Below are 16080 nucleotides of genomic sequence, written 5' to 3'. Positions count from 1 at the left end.
TTTTTTTTTTTTTTTTTTTTTATAACAAAAGTTACCAATTTTTGGGTGTAATGAGAATGTAAATTTTAGAAGAGAAATAATTAAATTTTGTTAATCTACCTTAAATATTTAAATTATTATTTAATTAATTAATTCCACGTCATTTTTTTGAAATTTATTGTAAATTAAATTATAGAGTTTTATTAAAAATAAAAGCAATAAAACTTTTTATTTTATTGGATATTTACACAAAAGTAAATATCTTTTATCATTTTAAATGTTAAAATTAAATTGGATAAAATACTCGCAAATGAACAAAACAATTATTTAAGGGATTTTAATTTTTAAAATAATAGAACTGAATTCTAATTTAGTAATTTAATCAACAGTTTATTTCAGTATTATTCATCTTCATCGTATTATTATATACTAATTACCTTTAAAAAAAAAAAAGAGAAAAAAAGAAAAAAAATTTGTTATGAATAAAAGGACATAATAAAATATTTTTAGAAACATGGACCCCACAACTTTAATCCCAAACATTATAATTACTATTTATTTAATTTTGAGTATAGTTTGGAAGATAATTTAAAAGAAAAAAAAAAGGGAATTTGATACGTCAAATATATATATTAATATCTACTGAATAAATTCTTCCAATTTCTTTATATAAGGAAATTAGAAATTAATGGGTATTTTTCATTTTTTCGTTTTTTTTTTCCTTTTTATTTAAGGTATTAATATTAAAAAGAGTAAAGCAAAGAAAATGCCTGTAAATTATATGGGGGTTGGGGAGGAGGGACACGTGTCAAAGTCTAGTGTTCGTGCGGTGAAACGACGCCGTATCACCTTATTCTTTATTATCCCTAAAGTAACGATTTTGAATTATCTTAAATTAAATTAATAAAGTATATTTAAACCTACCTAATTCTCAAAAGGGCTGAGTGAGAAGTGGGCTTGAGCCCATACAAAATGAAGCCCAACAATTAAAGTTCATGTTAAAAATGGGCCATGAGCCCATCAAAATGAAGCCCAACAATTAAAGTTCATGTTAAAAATGGACCATGAGCCCATACAAAATGAAGCCCAACAATTAAAGTTCATGTTAAAAATGGGCCATGAGCCCATCAAAATGAAGCCCAACAATTAAAGTTCATGTTAAAAATGGGCCATGAGCCCATCAAAAATGAAGCCCAACAATTAAAGTTCATGTTAAAAATGGGCCATGACCAACGAACAACCAGGCTTGGGCCGGTTGTTTGGGCCCAACAGAAGTCCCTAGAAAAAGCCTTTCAATATTCACTTTCTGCGGTTTATGTTAATGTTTTATTAATTAGTTACTAAATGAAAATTAGGTATTTTTTACCATTATTTATGTATTTATTTATTTATTTTTCCGTTCAGTCAAGGCGATAAATTCTTTTGGTTTCTATGGCTAAGCCCCGCCCACGTGTTTCTCTCCCATTCGTCCATGGCTGATTTCCTTGGTCCCACAGGATAGACTCTCACGCGCATGATGAACAAAATAGGGCTGAGAGAGAGAGAGAGAGAGAGAGAGAGATTACATACCATTTTCTGCAGTTTTCCGCCATTGAAGTATGGCTTCGAAGCTTTGTGATTCCTGTAAGGTGGCCGCTGCCACTCTCTTCTGCCGAGCTGACTCTGCCTTTCTTTGCCTTGGCTGCGACTCCAAAGTCCATGCAGCCAACAAGCTTGCTTCCCGCCATGCGCGCGTATGGCTTTGTGAAGTCTGTGAGCAAGCTCCTGCTCATGTTACCTGTAAGGCCGACGCTGCTGCTCTCTGCATCACTTGCGACCACGATATCCACTCTGCCAATCCCCTCGCTCGCCGTCATGAGCGAGTTCCTGTCACGCCTTTCTACGACTCTTCCAACTCCGACAACTCTCTCGCCGTTAAGCCTGCTGCTGCAATCAACTTCCTAGATGATCGTTATTTCTCCGATGTCAACACTGACGCCGCCGAAGAGGCCGAAGCTGCTTCCTGGCTTCTTCCAAACCCTAACCCTAAGCCAATCGAAAATACAGATCTGAACTCGGGGAAGTTAGAGTTTCTAGAAATGGATCCTTACCTAGATCTGGATTACGACCGCGTAGATCCGAAATTAGAAGTGCGAGAGCATAACAGCTCCGCCGCCGATGGAGTCGTTCCGGTTCAGAGCAAAGGCGTCGATCTCTCATCGGTAAACGATCGTAGCTTCGGCATCGACTTCCCCTGCGCTAAATCGTTCCCGTACAGTTACAATCCTCAGTCAATCAGTCACAGTGTAAGTCATCGCAGTTCTCTAATTCCTCGTCCAATTAGTTTCTCATCCAAAATCAAAATCCCGCACCTGTAAGATGAATTGATTTAACCACAACAATCTCACCTCTCACCTATTCTTCATGACTTTCAGGTATCATCCTCGTCGATCGAGGTCGGAGTCGTTCCGGAGGGGAACACGATAACGGAGATATCGAATCCGTACACGAAACCGTCGACGGAATCGACTGTTCCACCGCTGCAAATCTCGCCGGCAGATCGAGAGGCGAGAGTGTTGAGGTACAGAGAGAAGAGGAAGAACAGAAAGTTCGAGAAGACGATTCGATACGCATCTCGTAAGGCCTACGCCGAGACGAGACCACGAATCAAGGGACGGTTCGCCAAACGGACGGATATCGGGTTGGAAGCCGACCGAGTGAGTGGATACGGCGTCGTTCCGTCGTTCTAAGTTTGAATATTTAATAAAATAATAATTAATTAAAAAATAGTTCGTGTAAATAGGAAGGAAGAAAAATAGCTGGGGCAGTTGATCAACGAAATCTGACCGTTGGATCAAGTACAGCTCTTTTTTTTTCTCTCTTTTTCTTTTTTTTTTTTTTTTTTTTTTTGTAAAGAAAATCTATGGGAGTTTGGTCAAAAAGGTTTTCGAAATCCCAATTTCCTTAATTTTTAATTTTAGATATTGGGATTTTGTCTTATCATTTTATGAAACTTTATTGGTGAGCTAAATTAGCTTCCTCTTTGGTTTGGATATTTTATTTAATTGTAGTTTACAATTTCCTCACCTTGTGCGGAATTCTACAAAATAATTTAATTATATCACAAGTTAATCCAAGGCCATTAGTAGATATTGTTCACTTTAATCGTTGCATCATGATTTTAAAACATGTAAGTGGTCTAGTAGATATTGTCTGCTTTAACCGTTACATCATGATTTTAAAACACGCATGTTAGAGAGAATTTTCTACACCCATAAAACACGCATGTTAGAGAGAATTTTCTACACTCATATAAGTAATGTTTAGTTCCTCTCTCTCCCACTAACGTGGAATCTCACAATCCATCTCCGTAGGGGTCTAGCATCCTCATTTGCATACCACTCAATGTGTAAAAACTCAAGCCCATCATTAATAGATATTGTTCACTTCTAGCATCCTCATTTGCATACCACTCAATGTGTAAAAACTCAAGCCCACCATTAATAGATATTGTTCACTTTAGCCCGTTACGTTTCGCCTTTAACCTCACAATTTTTAAATGAGGAATAATTTTTACACCATTATAAAGAATACTTTGTTCTCCTTTCCAATCAATCATAACCGTAAAACTGACGGCGATATTTACCGAAGGAACACAACCTCCAATGTTAACTATTAACTTTGAGCATCAAACGTGACTACTTGGATTTTGAATCCACTTTCACATCTGATGAGCTGCAAAGAAGAATGATTGATTGGAGGAGGCATACGGACACCTTTTCTTTGTTGCCTTCTTCAATTTCTCTTACAATTATTGCATAACTGGCTACAACTTTTTCATAAATGAGATGAAATGTCATGTCAATAGTTACACTGGAAGGATGGTACATTTTCTCTCTCTCTCTAATCTGGTAGTTTTTGTCTTCTTCTTCTATCTTGTCGTCCTATATATTGTAAGTCTACCAAGGTTATCCACTCACTTCACCATCTGCTGTTGCTCAAAAAGACGAGGAAGAATATCAACATAAGCTAATAGTTCAATCAAGACATGTGCACTAATCCAACACAAAATTAAACCAAACCCTATTTATTGTCACACTTTTCTTGGGACTACTCCAAAAATATGGCAACTGCCAGCATGGTTGAGACGCGGAGAGACCCAATGTCACTAATAAGACCAGGGCACAATGTACCGCACATGGGCACACGTTTGGGGTATGGCTTCAAAAGGTGTGGGGCATGCTAGAGCAATAATACCGTTCTAATTTCAAGAAAAGCAATAATAGCTTTTTAAGCTTCCATAAATAGTTTAAATGTTGAAAGAAAAGTCGGTTCGCTATTTAGATCACCCTAATCATTATCAAACCTGTTTCAGATAATCAATGCGTAACGAATTTGTATATAAAGAAATATGGATAATTTTTAAACAAGGGACAAATTCTAAGCCTAAAAAGATATTTTGTACATTTTAGGATTTGTTGTTCAACTAATAAAATCTAATGAATTGAAAATTTTCCTCCAAAATTCAAATAAAATGAAGTCTCCAACCTATGTAAGATGTAAACTACAGATTCTGCAATGATCCTTCAGAGCTAAACTACTGATTCTCATTAATTTCTTTATAAAATGTAAAAAAATTCGTGATCTATAAAAGAGAGAGAAGTAGTTTACTTTCCTCATGCTTTGTTAGAATCGTAGTCTCTCTCTAAGTCATGAAGGAATCTTGAAATACGGATCCAAAGACGGTCAGGGGATTTTTTTCCAATATGCATCATAATGCTTGAAATGACGTCCAGAGAGAAGCTATGAACCTCCCGCTTTAATGCCATGCGAAAAAGCATAGCCGTCCACACTCGTGGTGCTAACTTTATTGCATCACGGAGACACTGAAACCCGTGAACAACTCTTTCCAGCATAGCATCATCCTGTAAACACAATACACCACATTGGCCATCACTCCAAAAACTTCAAGAATGCTCTTGTTTGAAAAGCTATTATTTGAAGAAAATATGTAAAGATGAGTTGAACAAACCTCAGATCTTGTCTGATACTTCTTATTCGATGAGCACCCTAAAACTTCATCTTGCAGAACGATGTCAACTGCTCCGATGATGTCCCGAATAAGGAAAACACGTACCCTTGAACCCTTCTTGGAGAGAATGAATAGAAAAAGATCCTCAGTTGCTGAGACAACAGCTTCCATGTCAAATGATTTCCATCCTAGAGGATTTGAAGAACTATCCTTGGAGGATTCCTCACTCGACTCGGCAGCCTGTTCAGAAATGGCTGCAACCTGTAACAAGATTTTTTTTTGTAATGGTTAAGATATGGAAACGAATAGCCCACAGACTTCTTAAACGTAGTTCAGATATAATCGAAATATGCATAATGCAAACAGAGCATACGGCCACATATTTAAAGCTATGTACATCTCCTTGTGTCATTGCTAATAAGACATTCTTTCTTTCGCGAAGACAAAGTACTTGCTACATGATAGAGATAAGAGGAAAAACTTACTAAGCGCTCGAGCCGATTCCACCTAATGGATCCATCATTTCGGATGAGGAGTTCCCTTAAAATTTTTCTCATATCAGGGTTTGGATCTTCCAAAAGCCTCCCGATGACAAAAGGATATGCACTTTCTAAGACCTTGAATTCAGGATCCAGGACTTTAGCAGTGCCTTCCAGTGACCCTAGTGCTCTTATGACCAAGGCATAGTCCGGAGGGAGGGAAAAATTAAATTCATACATCACACTGTATAGCTGGTTCATTACGCCCTGAAATTCATGTCAATTTGGACTCATAAGAGCTTTCAGCTTTCAACATTGTGGGCAATGTGTAAGGATTTTTTTTAGACAGTAAATGCAAATTAAAATTCAGAAACTAAAGAAATGAACCTGAAAATCCAGGGACTGTTTTTTTCCATCGCCAAATGATGTCTTTAGAGCATCAGAAACTAATCGGACATCAACGCCTTCAGGAATGAATCCCAAAGAAAGAAAATCATTGGCCAACCCAAGCGAGTCGCGATTAACAAAGTGCACCAGCTGAAAGAAAATAATATTTAACTGGCTCTCAGATATATTCCTACCAAAATAAAATAGCAAATGAATTATGGAAACTAACAGTCAAAATGATGTAAGAGAAAACTGAATGTTTGGACCAATATTTGTAGATTATGTCAACACGGAATGTTTGGACCAATATTTTTAGATTATAGAATACCATATTAAATTTATCAACAAACATATGGAAAAGACCTTCTGAGTTTGTAAAAATAAGTTACAAGTTTAAAGCAATAGGAGAATTATCAATTTCAAGTCCCGGAAATATCCTGCTAGTATCTCTCGGTCTTTCAACCTTCTTTTCTCACATGTTCGTGGTTGCTCTGTTTTTTTTTTTTTTTTTTTTGGGGGGGGGGGGGGGGGGGGGGAGTGTGGTGCACCTGTCTTAAATGATTATAAAAAAAACGACTAGACAATAAAAATCCCAACCTGCATGTAATATATCTAGTCAAGCCATGGTAGATAAACAGAAGATTGTGCATGACATGTCAAAATTGCATAACGTTCTACCAAGTACTTCTTGAAAAAAACCAGTGGTTAGATGCTATCAATTTGTTGTAGTTATAACATTTTCATACCACTTGAATCAGTCCAACACGGTAATGCCGAGGGATATCACCCATCATCCCAAAATCAAAATATGCTAGGGAACCATTCTCGGAAGCAACAAGGTTTCCTGGATGTGGATCAGCATGAAAAAACCCCACCTCAAGCAATTGCCTCAAGGAGCAATACAGTCCCTATTGAGGTCAAAAGAAGAATATTGATAAAATATGACATGTTTGATTTTATGATAAATAGCCTACTTCAAGAAATGGACTATGTACAAGCAATACACACAGAGCAATAGAAAATGAACACAGCTGCCCGTCAAGGACAAAAGTGTTTTTCCCCCTAAAAAAACCCATCCTATATTAATAAAAAAGACGATAAAAAAAAATTGGGAAAAGTAACAAGAAATAATAGAACAATTTCTAGATAATACCAGGTCAATGAGCTCCCTTCTATTCAAATGGGCCTTTTGCAACCCAATTTCATCGGTAAGCTTTATTCCATCAATCCATTCCATTGTAAGCACAGCCGTCCTAGTATAGTCCCAAAATATTTTGGGGACTTTAACACCGCTTGATTTCTTATATTTAAGAGTGCCATTGACTGCAGACCTCTTCTCACCGTCGCCTACTTAATTGTTATCAAGAAAATCATACAAAGGCTAGTCAGTTATCAGATTTCAAATGGTTGGGCAAAAGAAGACACTCAAAAATTGAGAAGTCCCCAGAGCTAGGAGAATTTTTTTAGTCAGAAATTGAATATCTTTTGTATATTGGCTTCAATTTGTGGAGGTAGTAGTATTCTCAGAACATTATAAAAATACCTTAGCACTTACATGGTTGACATCCATAGAGAGAAAAAAAACGCTCAGCATTTTTCCCTTCTTGAACATAATCGATTTCGTCAAACATGTGTCTGACCTGTTCATTTAAGGAAAGCTCTGAATGTGACAACAAGCAAGGCAATTGACAGTCTAATTAATAAATAAAAAAAGAGAGAGAAACACACAAGAGGAAGACAAGGGAAGCACATCCCAAATCATTTAGAAAACTCAACACCTCTCTATGTTATTCTAAAGTAATGGGCAGTACAGACCATGCAAGAAAACCTGAATAGTTAACCTAGAGACAATTGCTTGAGGGTTTCATAGGCCAAAACAAAAAAACAAAGCATATAAATCTTAAAATGCATCTTGAACGGCAATGTCAAACATGAAACAAAAAAAAAGTTGTCAAACTTCCAATACCATAAAATTAAAATGTATGATTAAGCATAATTTTCAGAAAATATTCAGAACTAAGGTAACCACAGAACGGAGAAAGCAAATCCCTTTTAAATGAGCTACTGGGTTGGCTTTTGAGGTTTATATGCGTAGTGGGTTGGCTTTAATTTTGGGTATTGGATTTTCTTTTAAATGGCCTTAAAGACATAAAACTTGGAAAACCTTAACATGTGTCTTAGCCATGTCTTTGTGAGTTCCTAGCCATGTCTATGTGAGTTCCTAGCCATGTCTTTGTGAGTTCCTAGCCATGTCTTTGTGAGTTCCTAGCCATGTCTTTGTGAGTTCCTAGCCATGTCTTTGTGAGTTCCTAGCCATGTCTCAGCGTGTCTCCGCCGTGTAGGAAAATGGAAAAGAAAATAATAAAATAGACATGTTGTTTAACTTGGCCATTTCACAAGTTTCAGTTCTCTGTAGGCCACAAATGGAAAAGAAAATCAGTTTTTTTTATTAAAAAAAAAAAAAAAAAAAAAAAAAAAAGCAAACGCTCACCATTTCATTAACGGCTACTAATAAATCTTTTCGAGCCTTTGCAAATCGTTTTAGTTGGCCACCAATCATCTGGAACAACAAGGCATCAAGAGTCAATGAAAGAGACATACCAGGCCTTTGTACCTTGACTGCTACAAGCTCTCCAGAATGCAGGTGAGCTGCAAGACTTGAAGCAGAAAAAATGGTTATTTAACTTTAGCTTACATCAAAACTTTAACATCAATATTTGAAAATCCATTTCGCAGACAATGTGAAGAGATGGTTTGAAAATTTTCAAACAAAAGATAAAAAAATTATTCAGGAAAATGGATACCACTTACCCTTATAGACCTGCCCTAAGGATGCAGCCGCAATGGGCTCTGAGCTAATATCAGCAAAAATCTGTGAAACAGGACGTCCCAACTGGTTCTCAATAGATTTGATTGCTTTATGAGTCGGAAATGGAGGTATTTCATCCTTGAAAAAAGAAAGTTCAAACTATCAGAATTGTTTGAAGAAAGTAATTGGGAAGAAAATCATCGCTAAAGATTATTTATAATGCATATAGTATCTGGCCGGCCACATCAAATTGAGAATCAAGAAAAGCTTGCATACCTGTAACCTTGCAAGTTCTTGGCAATACACTGTTGGCAATATATCTGGTCTCGTGCTCAAAGCCTGTCCAAGCTGTAATTCAAGCAACATTAAGTTATTATATTATTAATAAAAGCAACAGATAAACATTGATAAAACCTTTTGCAACCTCATTTCACATAGTTACTGATACTTTGAAGCAGATTAAAGAAAATGCACAATTCCAGAAGTTGGAGGTTGGACGGACATTTAAAAATTTACACACACAAAAGAAAAAAATAATAATAAAAATAAAAAAATAAAAAAAATAAGGCTTGCCTTGACATAGAAAGGCCCCAATCTGATTAGAGTTTCTCGAAACTGCAGGAAACAAAATATAAAACTTAAGTTAAATCATTGAAATCATACTCTGTAGAATGAAACACCTCTTATAATACTTTCTTTCTTTTTGATAATTAACAAAAAAGCAAATCGAACAGAAACATCGACATTTTTTAAACACAAACAATATTGAGGGAATGGTACGCATAATATTTAGACCAATGAAGCTTCATTCACCACATTTTATCTATTGCACTAAATGACAATTCACAGATGAAAACCTTTGAATAAATGTGTAAGATAATACCTTAATAGCTCGTTTTTTTAAGTCACTAACAAAGAACTGCCATATGGTTAGGTTGAACACATGGAATGAAATAATTGCTGCTCTATAGAAGGCCAAAAATGGACCAAAGTGATAGATGGAGGAGAGTCTTTTGGATCTGTAAGTTCCAAGTGCATGCCCAAATTCCTTTTCCAGCAATTGCTTCCTCAACTTCGCATACTCTGCAGATGGCCTTTCACCGTGTACGCTTGAATAGCCTGTAGAAAATCTGCATCACAATATCTAAGTAAATGCCTATTGCAAACAGAGAAATGTTACGCAAAAATAAAACGAGGTAAAAACTGAAATCAATCCCTTCGAAAACTGAAAATAATCCAGTCCACTCACGAGTTTTGATGAAACAAGTTTATCAACAGAGAAACATTTCGTCTCCTCAGAGCATAAATGTCCTGCAAATACCCCAATGATATGCTTTTTCCAAAATCATTGTCAGGGCATACATCTGCAAAGGAAGCAGAATTTATAAATTGTAATTGAAGTGTAAAATAGTTATATCCTAGCATGCAGCTTGGTCCCCTATTTTCATTTTAGTGACTGATTCAAGGATCGAATGCGAACAATTTTGATACCAGGTCCTAATTCACATCTCACGCATCATAATGTACGGATTTTGCTCGTTTGGTGGTGGTGTGTAGGCGGTAGTACTATAGTTCAAGAATATTTGAGCTCGTCGAAATTTATCCTCAATTAGCTAAGTTGTTCTTTACCAGATAGGTACAAGTTAGAGGACAAAATGTTGCCGAAAATCAAATTGAAGTAAACCAATGGAATACAATCAAATCAAGAAAAGTATCAACTGCCGATAAAGATAATTATAACGCGATTAACAGGAGAAGGAAGAGAAACAAAGAAAGATCCGAATGGCATCGATAACCAATAATATTCTCCAGTAGAGTTTTCTAGTGATTTCTCACTTCCATACATCTAAAAATCACTCACCAGGCAGACATCGCAGCAAGAAAAAGAATCATAAAATGCAAGTAAAAGTGGTGAAGATAAACAAGAAAGTACTTCGGTAGGCCGGAGTGGCCAGGCGGTGGCGGTTGAGGCGCGTAACGACATTCCTCATCGGCTAATGACTATAAAGAACAAGAAATGCAAGAAGAAACTGGAGAATCCATCAGATATGCATCTTGTTCCACCAATTGCTCGAAAGAATGAGGGAATTTAAGAGAAAAACCTGCAGAGAGTAGTGGGCGAAGAAGGAAGTGAAAGGGGCTGGGTGGATTGACTGAGGAAACGAGAAGACGCCACGTTTTGGGTCTACTTGGCGCCCTCCCGCAAACACCAAATACCTGCTGCTGGTTTCTCGATTTCACCCTCTTCTAAGCAAGATGAACTGTGATTATACCGCACTTGTTCTAATCCGACGATTTAACGTAATTCGAGGACAATTCAGATGTATGATCTAGCTTCGGGATTTAGCAATTGTGCGCTGACATGGCGTCGAGAACAATTCGACGTATTGTCGAGCTTCAGGGTTCAACAATTGTGCACCACTTATTCTAACATGGCGAACAAGTCGTGAAAATCGTAATACGAGGACAATTGGCCGTATGGTCGAGTATTTCGGGGTTCAACGATTGTGCGACAGTTTTTCTAACATGGCGAACAAGTCACCCGTGTAAAGATCGTAATTCGAGAACAATTCAGACGTGTCGTATTTGCGAGAAAGTGTATTTAGAAAACGTGAGAGAGAAAATGCGTTGAAAACAATTTGTAATAATCAATGTTATAAGCTGAAAGCAAATAAGCAACCAGGAATGATTAACTACCAGTCACTTTTGGATGATGAAAGTCCCACATCGGCTGATTTAGGGAATGATCATGGGTTTATAAGCAAAGAATACTATCTTCCTTAGGTCTTTTGAGAAGCCCAAAGCAAAGCCACGAGAGCTTATGCTCAAAGTGGACAAAATCATATCATTGTGGAAAGTCGTGTTCGTCTAACATGGTATCAGAGTCATACCCTAAACTTAGTTGTGCCAATAGATTGGTAAATTCTCAGATGTCGAATAAATGATTCTAAAAGAAAATGAGTCGAGCATCCTCGAAGACATAGTAAAAAATGACTAAGACTCCAAACTCGATTAAGGGGAGGTGTACTTTATTCGAGGGAAGGTATTAGATGATGAAAGTCCCACATCGGCTAATTTAGGGAATGATTGAAAACAAGTAGAAGGTCGAGGGGAGGTGTTGGATGATGAAAGTCTCACATCGGCTCATGTTGGAGTCATGGACCAGGTCGAAGCAAGATCGGAACATCCAAAACTATTTTTAAAAATATAAGAATTAAAATCAACCTAATGAAACTAAAATAAACATTTTAAAGATCAAAATATTCCAAAGGGAAAGAGTATTTAAGCGCTCTGCGCGAAAGTTCGACGGAGGTAAATTTGTAAAATCCTCGGTTTCGGTTTTGTATTGTTCATTCCTTCGGTCTCCTCACCGATCTTTCTCCGGCGAAAATGGCGAACGAGCAACGGTCATCGATAGGGCCCTGGTTCCTCGAAGCAATACCCTTGGTTATTGTTCTTCTCATAGCAGCTCACGTCTTCGCTTTGGTATTAATTCCCTGACTCCGATCTTTTCGATCTTGAAATTGTATTCAAACTCAAGTCTCGTGTTTTCTCACTTCCTTGCAATATTTGTAGGTGTATTGGATTTATAGGTTAGCGACTCAAAAACAACCTCCCAGGACGAAGACTCACTGATTACTGTATGATTCGTTCCTGAAAGAAACTTTAGGGAAACCCTAATTTGTTAATTGTTGTGTGACTGATGTTGTGGAGGCGGCCAAAAAGAGCCACATAACAATGTTTCTCTGTAAGTATCTGTCAGTGTGTACTCTCAGAACTTTTGTTTGGTATCATAAGAATGTGGAAATGTTTCTTACAAATCAATTTTGATTTGTATGGTTATTCAATTATTGAAATTTGAAGGATCTTGTTTGGTTTTCGTTATCTTGGAAAGCTGATTTGTTTGCTGATTTATACTAATTTTATGAACAAACTTGGCTTTTATAGGACTTCTCCAAACTCATTTAGTTAATGTAGGTCTTAAGTTGTCGCTTGAAAGCATGTTTCCATTATGATAGGTGAAGAATCACCAGGTCAAGAATTGAATGAAAGCATTTTATTCTGAAATCCATTGTTGAATACGCTTTATTCTGAAATGTATTGTTGAAGAGTCTGTTTTACGAGATTTAAAACCTACAATCTTGCTATTGAATTTCTCTAAGAAAAAGAAAAAAAACATTTGGGAACAAATATCTTGCTCGATTTCTCACTAAGAGTAGCTTCCTTGTACCACGGAGAATGAGTTGCAGCAGCTTCTTGTGGACTAAGAGATCCATTAACTTGTCTCATACCAGAGCTCGTTAATAGTGACAAACTTTTGTAGCTAGTCAAATTTTACTTGAAGTAGTGCCACTTTTTCCTAACCAAGCTTTGCTCAACTCAATTGACATAAAGTAGGTTTCTTCGACCAACAAATCAAAGGTTTGAATTTCTTGCCCCCCTTATCGTTGAACTCAAAACATGTGGTTAACTACTTTTGTATAGTCGGCAGGGTCTATCTGGGTTCTATTAGTCAAGAGTTCTCAATGTAAATTTCAGATCAACAGATCAATATGCTGTTTTCAGCAATTATGTCACTGAATGAATGAAATTATGTTTTCAGCAAAAAATCTAGTAATGAAGAAAGTGATTATTCAAGATACTCTATGAAAGAGGTAGATTTGGAGTTCCTTCTTAATACTAAATATAAATAGAAAGTTCTTACAAAATAATCTAATTTGCATGAAGCCTAAAAAATTTGTGATGGTTAATTTTCAGACCAACACCAATTGAGGCTTGATGGGATCGTAATTTGAATTTGATTTATTATAGGTTTGATATTTCCTTAAGATATATGAGTCTTAGATTTACATATGTAGTATCCCAGGTAAAAACGTCAGTGTTATTATCTTTGATATATCTGTTAAGTGAATATTAGAGCTTTATATTCACGAGTATAATTGCTAGATCTTGTCCTCCATACCTTTCAGCCCAAATTATTGGTGGGATTCAAACCATCTTGGGTTGACTTAGTGGTCAATAAGAGTCGTGTAAATAATAAAGAGCATAGACAAAATGAGTTTAAGTCAAGGTGATCACGTACTTAAGATTTATTATCTTAGGATCAAATGGTTGTAACCGGGGCGTGTGCAAGCCGATCCAAACACTCATGGATGTTATAAATATGTGTGTATGTCTATATATGTATATATGCAATTTTGTTTTTGGAGGAAGGCATTCACACACACCTAATGTCAGCCATGGTGTGTTCGTTCACATGGGTGCTCATTTTGGCTGTCATGATCCCCATTTTGTCGTCTTCTTTTCGCTTTGGTACGTTAGGAATAAAGACAACCATCAGGTTTTGGTTTGGATATGTTATTGTTTTCCAGCTCTTTTTCTCTTGATAATGAATGGGCCATCTCAAATAAACTCATCAAATGCTTAAACATATATTTGTAGTGATTAGTTAGTAAATCTTCTTTTTTGTTGTTATTTAATCATCAAATTGATTTAGTTCATGTCCAACAATGAATTCATTGACATAATCATCATGGAAAATATGTAATTTGCATCCTGTCCTCTTGTTTTCTGTTGAATAGCAAAAGAATATCATCCCTTCAGCTAGCTGCTGTCTTTTGTTCTCTTATTGTAAATGAGACTCTCTGTATGGTAGCAAAAAGCATATTGCTTTCTCCATTATATATAAAGTTCATCTCTAACTGCTAGAAGAACTGTATTTACATAGGAAAATAATTAACACTTTGTGGTAATTTTCTCACTTTTTATTTGCATCTGTAGAAGCAATATGTGTTAAGAAATTTGCTCTATCGAATTGTGGATTAGGTTCTTTCTTTCAAAGGGATTCTAGCTGTCTGTTCAAGCAATCTATATAGCTCTACTTTTTGCAATGCTGTGATCATAATTGTGTTTATCCAATCTATCTGTATAATCACTTCAATTTTCTGTTGTAATCCTGCTTTCCAGCTAAGGCAGATCCCAGGACTCATGACCTCAATAGATGCTTTTTTCACCATTGGCGTTTACCATGTCGAAGGACGAACGTATTAGTACATTACTGCGGTAAACTTCTTTTTCTTTAGCTATGAAATCCTGAGTGTTTCAGAAGAAGTTTTATTCCTGTAGTATGAGGAAACCATATGCTAGTTTCTTTTTTAAAACAGATGAAACTTTCTGCTGCTCTTGTGTTTTCTTTACTCGTTTGATTTTACTAATCTAATTCTGAGAAAATTCTGAGAAAATGGGAGGATTTCACCCGGGGCTGGTTGCTTCCTCTTAGTATCAATTCTAAAGATAGGTTGATGTTAGTTTCATCACATTTTTGTATCAATGTGGTGAAAACTAGAGGTGTAATCAGTTCGACTCGGCCGGGGTTGGAGGTTTAATAGAAAGCAAAACCGATTGAATCTAGAGAAGTACTCTCATTACTGGGTATTGATATATTCCGTTGACAGAGTTTAAAAGTTTGAATTCGTTCGGTTCAAATGTGAGTTAAGATTTAAACTTCTAACCTCTTAGTTGAAGATATAATATCTTTGCGGGTTAGGTTAAATTATTATCTTTTATTTACGAAGAAATACTACGAGACCAAATAGAAAGAAAAATGGGTTTAAAAGTAGGTTTTGAAACATACTATTCCATACAATTTGGTTACTTTTTTCTTCATCTGTCCTCGACTTTTGTCTGAATTAAAGCTTGGCTTCCTCTGGAAGATCAGGAAAAGTTGCGCCTTTGACTCTGATCAACTTTATCAAGGGAAAAACAAACAATAATAACGTGTGGTTTGTACGGTATTGCAATGGATGCAGGTGAATATTAGGGTCATCATGTATCGAATCTAAATTCTAAATTTTAGTTCAAATCATGGGATGAACACGACTGTCCATAATGGTATGACATTGTCCACTTTTAGCATAAGCTCTTATAGCTTTGATTTGGGCTTCTCCAAAAAACTTCAAACCAATGGAGATAGTATTTTTTTATTATAAACTCAACCCATGATCATTTCCTAAATTAGCCTATGTGGGATTTTCATCATCCAACACCTCCCCTCGAACAAAGTACGTCTCTCCTTAATCGAGGCTCGACTCCTTTTTCTTTTGGAGTCTTAGTCATTTTTTGACTATGCCTTTGAGGAGGTTCGACTCCTTTTCTTTTGGAGTCCTTTGTTCGACATTTGAATATTTATCAATCTATTGGCATGACTAAGTTTAAGGCATGGCTCTGATACCATATTAGATGAATACGACTCTCCACAATGGTATGGTGAGACAATTAAGCTACGTTTAAATCTTATTAAAAAAAATAAGTTTAATCTTGTTTTTTAAATTATTTAGAAAATTATTTCAATCTTACAAACTTGAAAATGGTTGACACTATGAGGTAAGTTGCATTCCAAACCCGAATTTCCCTCT

General features: G+C 36.3%; 2 protein-coding genes and 1 long non-coding RNA gene across 6 annotated transcripts; 2 read left to right on the top strand and 1 right to left on the bottom strand.

Moving 5' to 3' along the window:
• Positions 1-1564: 1564 nt before the first annotated feature.
• LOC111799029 (zinc finger protein CONSTANS-LIKE 4-like) lies at positions 1565-2989 on the top strand. The gene is made up of 2 exons (XM_023682411.2): positions 1565-2264; positions 2394-2989. The coding sequence occupies exons 1-2, from the start codon at positions 1578-1580 to the stop codon at positions 2706-2708; spliced, it is 1002 nt and encodes a 333-aa protein (XP_023538179.2). The 5' UTR covers positions 1565-1577; the 3' UTR covers positions 2709-2989.
• Positions 2990-4436: 1447 nt separating this feature from the next.
• LOC111799091 (Protein kinase superfamily protein) lies at positions 4437-10957 on the bottom strand. Of its 3 annotated transcripts, XM_023682491.2 has the most exons (15): positions 10768-10957; positions 10599-10666; positions 9915-10029; positions 9549-9795; positions 9239-9280; positions 8942-9013; positions 8668-8803; positions 8348-8505; positions 7412-7496; positions 7010-7206; positions 6603-6764; positions 5857-6006; positions 5476-5736; positions 4991-5251; positions 4437-4883 (listed from the first exon to the last, which is right to left on the bottom strand). In XM_023682491.2, the coding sequence occupies exons 2-15, from the start codon at positions 10654-10656 to the stop codon at positions 4635-4637; spliced, it is 2193 nt and encodes a 730-aa protein (XP_023538259.2). In that variant the 5' UTR covers positions 10657-10666; positions 10768-10957; the 3' UTR covers positions 4437-4634. The 3 variants fall into 3 exon arrangements, with proteins under 3 accessions (XP_023538259.2, XP_086981863.1, XP_023538260.2); XM_087125737.1 differs by having other exon boundaries at positions 10599-10957; XM_023682492.2 differs by having other exon boundaries at positions 7010-7203; positions 10599-10957.
• Positions 10958-11920: 963 nt separating this feature from the next.
• On the top strand, positions 11921-14844 carry LOC111798226 (uncharacterized). 2 transcript variants are annotated; one of them, XR_015421611.1, is made up of 3 exons: positions 11937-12151; positions 12242-12413; positions 14633-14844. It is a non-coding gene; the product is annotated as an uncharacterized LOC111798226 (long non-coding RNA). The 2 variants fall into 2 exon arrangements; XR_002815674.2 differs by lacking the exon at positions 14633-14844 and having other exon boundaries at positions 11921-12151; positions 12242-12550.
• Positions 14845-16080: the final 1236 nt, after the last annotated feature.

Source organism: Cucurbita pepo, chromosome 7, assembly GCF_057944985.1.
Source record: "Cucurbita pepo subsp. pepo isolate OVF chromosome 7, ASM5794498v1, whole genome shotgun sequence".
Classification (NCBI taxonomy): Eukaryota; Viridiplantae; Streptophyta; class Magnoliopsida; order Cucurbitales; family Cucurbitaceae; genus Cucurbita; species Cucurbita pepo.
The sequence above is the reverse complement of the archived record's forward strand: the minus strand, read 5'-3'. Positions and strand labels throughout refer to the sequence as shown.

Bases quoted from the DNA above. Each gene is read 5' to 3' on its own strand.
- LOC111799029 (XM_023682411.2), top strand. From the start codon at position 1,578: ATGGCTTCGAAGCTTTGTGATTCCTGTAAGGTGGCCGCTGCCACTCTC. The intron at 2,265-2,393 runs GTAAGTCATCGC...CATGACTTTCAG, and splicing joins CTCAGTCAATCAGTCACAGT to GTATCATCCTCGTCGATCGA.
- LOC111799091 (XM_087125737.1), bottom strand. From the start codon at position 10,656: ATGAGGAATGTCGTTACGCGCCTCAACCGCCACCGCCTGGCCACTCCG. The intron at 9,014-9,238 runs GCAAGCCTTATT...CTTGAATTACAG, and splicing joins TGGGGCCTTTCTATGTCAAG to CTTGGACAGGCTTTGAGCAC. The intron at 8,506-8,667 runs GTAAGTGGTATC...CAAGTCTTGCAG, and splicing joins CTTAGGGCAGGTCTATAAGG to CTCACCTGCATTCTGGAGAG.